Source organism: Egretta garzetta, unplaced genomic scaffold (genome assembly GCF_000687185.1).
Source record: "Egretta garzetta isolate BGI_Z169 unplaced genomic scaffold, ASM68718v1 scaffold601, whole genome shotgun sequence".
NCBI lineage: Eukaryota > Metazoa > Chordata > Aves > Pelecaniformes > Ardeidae > Egretta > Egretta garzetta.
In genome coordinates, this window is record NW_009258540.1 from 243,776 (window position 1) to 248,213 (window position 4,438).

General features: G+C 34.6%; 1 protein-coding gene across 1 annotated transcript in view; it reads left to right on the forward strand.

Moving 5' to 3' along the window:
- CSMD1 (CUB and Sushi multiple domains 1) overlaps nt 1–4,438 on the forward strand; it is a gene marked incomplete at its 5' end in the record, with an annotated part of 480,927 nt that overhangs the window by 243,379 nt on the left and 233,110 nt on the right. Inside the window, one exon of the mRNA XM_009646490.1 lies at nt 3,348–3,539. Coding sequence (XP_009644785.1) covers nt 3,348–3,539 — 192 coding nt within the window. The remainder of the gene's footprint in view (nt 1–3,347; nt 3,540–4,438) is intronic.

Below are 4,438 nucleotides of genomic sequence, written 5' to 3' on the forward strand. Positions count from 1 at the left end.
AAAGTTCTATTTTTTGTGTATGATGAGAAGGGGAAGAATTTAGATAAGAGCTGGAAAAGCAACTTGTTTGCAAACATACAGGGCAAGATCATGCTATATTTGCACACAATTAGCAGCACATACTTGCATGTGAAATACCCCAATTTTTAATAGGCCTACTGAAAAACAGAGATAGTCTTGCTTGTGGAAAAGTGTAGTACCCACAAATTATGTACTGTCATTCTTACATTTTTCCTGGAGTATTCAAAGTGGCATTTTAAAAATTTGGGATAAAAGCCAGCAGTTCATTTGTTGGATGTTCTTTACAGGGAATATTCTATTTTTCAGATACAAAAAGCAATAATACTCTTTATTTTGTTGTACTTAATGTTTGTACCTAATGGTTTTTTCTAGGCATAATATTGTGAAAACAACCCTAAAAATTGAGACTACCACTGGACTTTTTCTGAATTAGCAATAATTAAAAGAAATTAAAATCAATATTAATTTTTCAAGGTGGTCTTTTGATAAAAATACCTCAATAATCTAAACAAAACAGCAAATGAAGTGTTTAGTGTCTCAAGGGTATTTAAATTTAGGTTTTATGTTTTGGCTTTCAGTTAGATATTTTTGTTTGCATGTTATTTTTTTCTGTATTGTGTGTGAAATAGGAAATTGAATTCTGACACCCAAGACAGTGAGTGGTTATGTTCTCTACAGTCAGCTAACAGTTTACCCAAAATAAATATTTGATTAGATTTGAGTTTAAAATAGACTGACAGAAAATCTTAACTCCTCTATTGATATAAATGCTCCCAAAGAGTCTCAGAAACAAGATTTAAAAAAGCAATATATTTCTGTATGGGACTTCATGTTCTCCAGCACATGCACCAGCTGAGAAATTCCTATATGTACTGCTACGTACTCAGACACAGTGTCTTTACCAAAGCTGGTTTTTCCTACTTAAAACTTGCAGAGGTGTTTTTTTTTTTTTTCATTTACAGATACATAAATACAGTTCAGTGAGTATATGTAGAGTATGAGGCTCTTGAAGAAGCAGGTGATTGACCTTGGGATAGTGTTATTGACAGGTGAAAAAGTCTTTCCGCATTTGGAGAATGATGGCTCAAGAAGAACTGTAAAAGTATGCTAGATTTAGAGACACTTCATCTACCTTTATGGTATTTATGTTAAAAGAATGAATGGACAAAATCATTAAATTTCATGTCATTGACCTAGACCAGTCTGAGGTAGAGGAGAGGAAGAACCAGTAAGTAATAAACTAATTTATTCTCCTGTTCTTGCAACGCTGACTGAATTTTATGTTTTATACAGGTTATAGGCAAGCTTCCTTTCTTTTATCCTCTTTCTTTCTTTCTTTTCTTTATTTCTTTCTTTTCTTTCTTTCTTTTCTTCCTTTCTTTCTTTCTTTTCTTTCTTTCTTTCCCTCCCCCCCCCCCCCCCCATTTTGTAATGAAAATCAATATATTTTAACATGTGGATGCTATGATATATACATACTACATATGTAGCAATATAACTGAAGTAATTTCAGAACTACATTACTCAAAATAATGCCAAAGACTAGTAAATCCATTTTACAGGTTGGATATATCTTAGAATAAACAAACCCCAACAATTTTTTTTTTTTTTTTTGGCTCTTCCTAAATGCCCAATCTCAATTTACATTTTTAATTAAATTTCTGTCTTCAGAAAAATTCTTTTTAGAGCATAGGCTTTCTATAAGAACCCCAATAAGTTTTGATGTTAATAAGTGATATCAAGGTAATTTCATTTACTGATTAATTTCATATCTTTTATCAGGCTATGTTTAATTGAATTTTAGTGTTCTAATGTAGTAGTAAAGTGAATTTCAACCTGTGATCTGTGGGGCATCATGGATTCTGCCACAGATTCTGCAAATGTAATCAAGAAAAGCTAGCTTATTGTTGAAAGAGGTAGACTTTTATAGTACTGTAGCTCACTTTGGAGAAACTTCAGTAGTCTACAAAACAAAGGAGGTGGAAAACATCTATGTTAATGGATACTTGAAGGTATAAGTAACTTACAATAATGATGTGGGCTATTAATCAGCTAAAGAAAAAAGAGAAAGTTTTGTGCTACTAGTCTTATTTCAAAGCAAGAATAAAGTGTAGGCAGGCTATAGGCTTCTGTCAAACTTCTAAAGCAATTTACAAACAAACAAAACAAAATGATTTTGTGTTTTCAGAGACTTCAATTGTTGGACACCTTTAGCATCTGTACAGGAGAAAAAAAAGGTATTAGACTACTTGCCATTTTCTCAACTGATGTTGGTCTTTTCAGTATCAGGAGAAAGGCAACGAGAAAAATGTGATACCAGCTCTAGTTTGTGTACTTGTAAAATAATGAAAGGTTACCTACGGATATGTTATTTACCATAAAGATGTCTGATTCTCTCCTAGTTAATGAAAAGACTCATATAGAGAATAAACTGAAAACAGCCAACTTAAAGGAAGACAACCAGCCTGATTTAGAACCACATAATGAAGCTGTTCAGTAAAATTAAAGGACAGCAAAATGGAAACCATTTGAAGAGTCAGAATTACTTCCTTGGGCTGAGGACGTAAGAGTAATTAATGAAAAATCCACAAATCTGACTGGACTTGAGAAAGATTAATTTAGAACCACTCTTTATATTGCTTCAGGAACTTGATCTCAAGGCAAAAGGAGAGATTTAGACAGCATCTTTACATTTTAGCAATGCTATATAGAGAAAATGCAGAGAGGAAAGGGTAAAATATGGAAAGAGTTGTAGCTGCTCAGAGTGGAACTTCTCATTCCAAGGAGCACAGAGGAAGCTGTTTATCCCATTCAGTATGTTAATAGGCCAAAAGGGGGAATGCTAATTGAAAATGAGTGTAGGAATTTTTATTTTCAGCAGAGAAGAAACCGAAGCCATGCTGTCTTGACACTAGGATGGATGAAATAACCTTTGTGTATTCTTCTGAGTTCCTACTATGGTCTGCTTGCTTCGTTATGGAGGAGGTGAAGAAGGTTATGAGGAGGTGATGCTCCCACTTAGTGCCAAATACAGGGTTGATTCTGCTTCCTTTCCCCTGAATAAAAGAATGAAAGAATAGAAGTAGTATAAATTATGACTAATGCCATAATCAAATATCAAATGAATAATTAGTTCTTGGTGTTTCAGTTTCTGGTTTACCCAAATTATATATAGTTTATCTTTGGTCTCTGTGGATGCATCTAATCTAACTGAATCATGAGAATATAATTTGCATCAAGATTTGACTCATTGGCATTATATTTTGGTTGGTATTTTATATCTTTGTGTCTTTTTTCTTCTTTTCCCTTCCCCTTTCTGTTTCCAGGTTTTGACCTAGTGAAGTGTGAAGACCCTGGCATACCAAATTATGGCTATAAGATCCGAGATGAAGGACATTTTATCGACACTGTCATTTTGTACAGCTGTAATCCTGGCTATACAATGCATGGAAGTAGTATTATGACCTGCTTAAGTGGAGATCGAAGAGTTTGGGACAAGCCCTTGCCCACTTGCATAGGTAATATGGATTGTGACAATGAAAGATTTCAGTCTGGTGTTTCAAGAAAAAAATCTAATATTCTGTCTTTCTATACTTTATCATATGATAATGGTGTAAACATACTTCAAATTTCAAGTAACAATTTACTGTGGATATCCAAGTATTCTCTGAAACAGATGGCTGGCTAGTAATGGCTAGAAAACTGCTGAGAAACACTTCTTTCTATAGGACAGCCATTGATGAAAGACTACTGCTTTGGTTCTGATGATATCCTGGGTCACTGAGTTTGATACGCTATCACAGGCAGTGGTATTATCTAAACACTTCAGAAGCTAAGCAAACCCCATCATGAAGCAAATTAAGATTTATTTTTTTTTTTCTTTACCTTATCTGTTTTCATCAGAAATTATTTCAGGATCTCATTCCTATGAAATTAATTTGTAATTTTCACCCCACATTGGTGGATTGTTTTATCTGCATGCTCTTGAGTCATTGTTGCCATGCTAAGATACCCCATCTGTCAAAGCCTTGAGGGAGACCTTTTCTTTAAATATCACGTCTTTAAGTGTCTAAAACTGTATTTCATTACAACCAACATCAGTGTTAAACAGGGAAGTAGTAGGTGAGATGCATAAAATAGAAAAGGCCAGTATAGCTATTGCCCATTGTACCTTAGCTAGGCAGTTTCTCTCCTCCAGTTTTTATTTCCAGTTCAGCAATTAGCAGTGACTTCTTGAGTTCAAGTTTCACATGGAGGTCCCATTAGTCCTTGGGAAAGTCTTTCTATGGGTCTTCTGATGCTTAGGTTTTGCCTCTGCTGCCTGCTGTAGACAGGCCACCAACTGCTTTCAGCACTCACCTGATCTGTAGCGTCTTTGCTTGTTGCCTCTCCCCTGTGTTGGCTGCTACATTCAGCA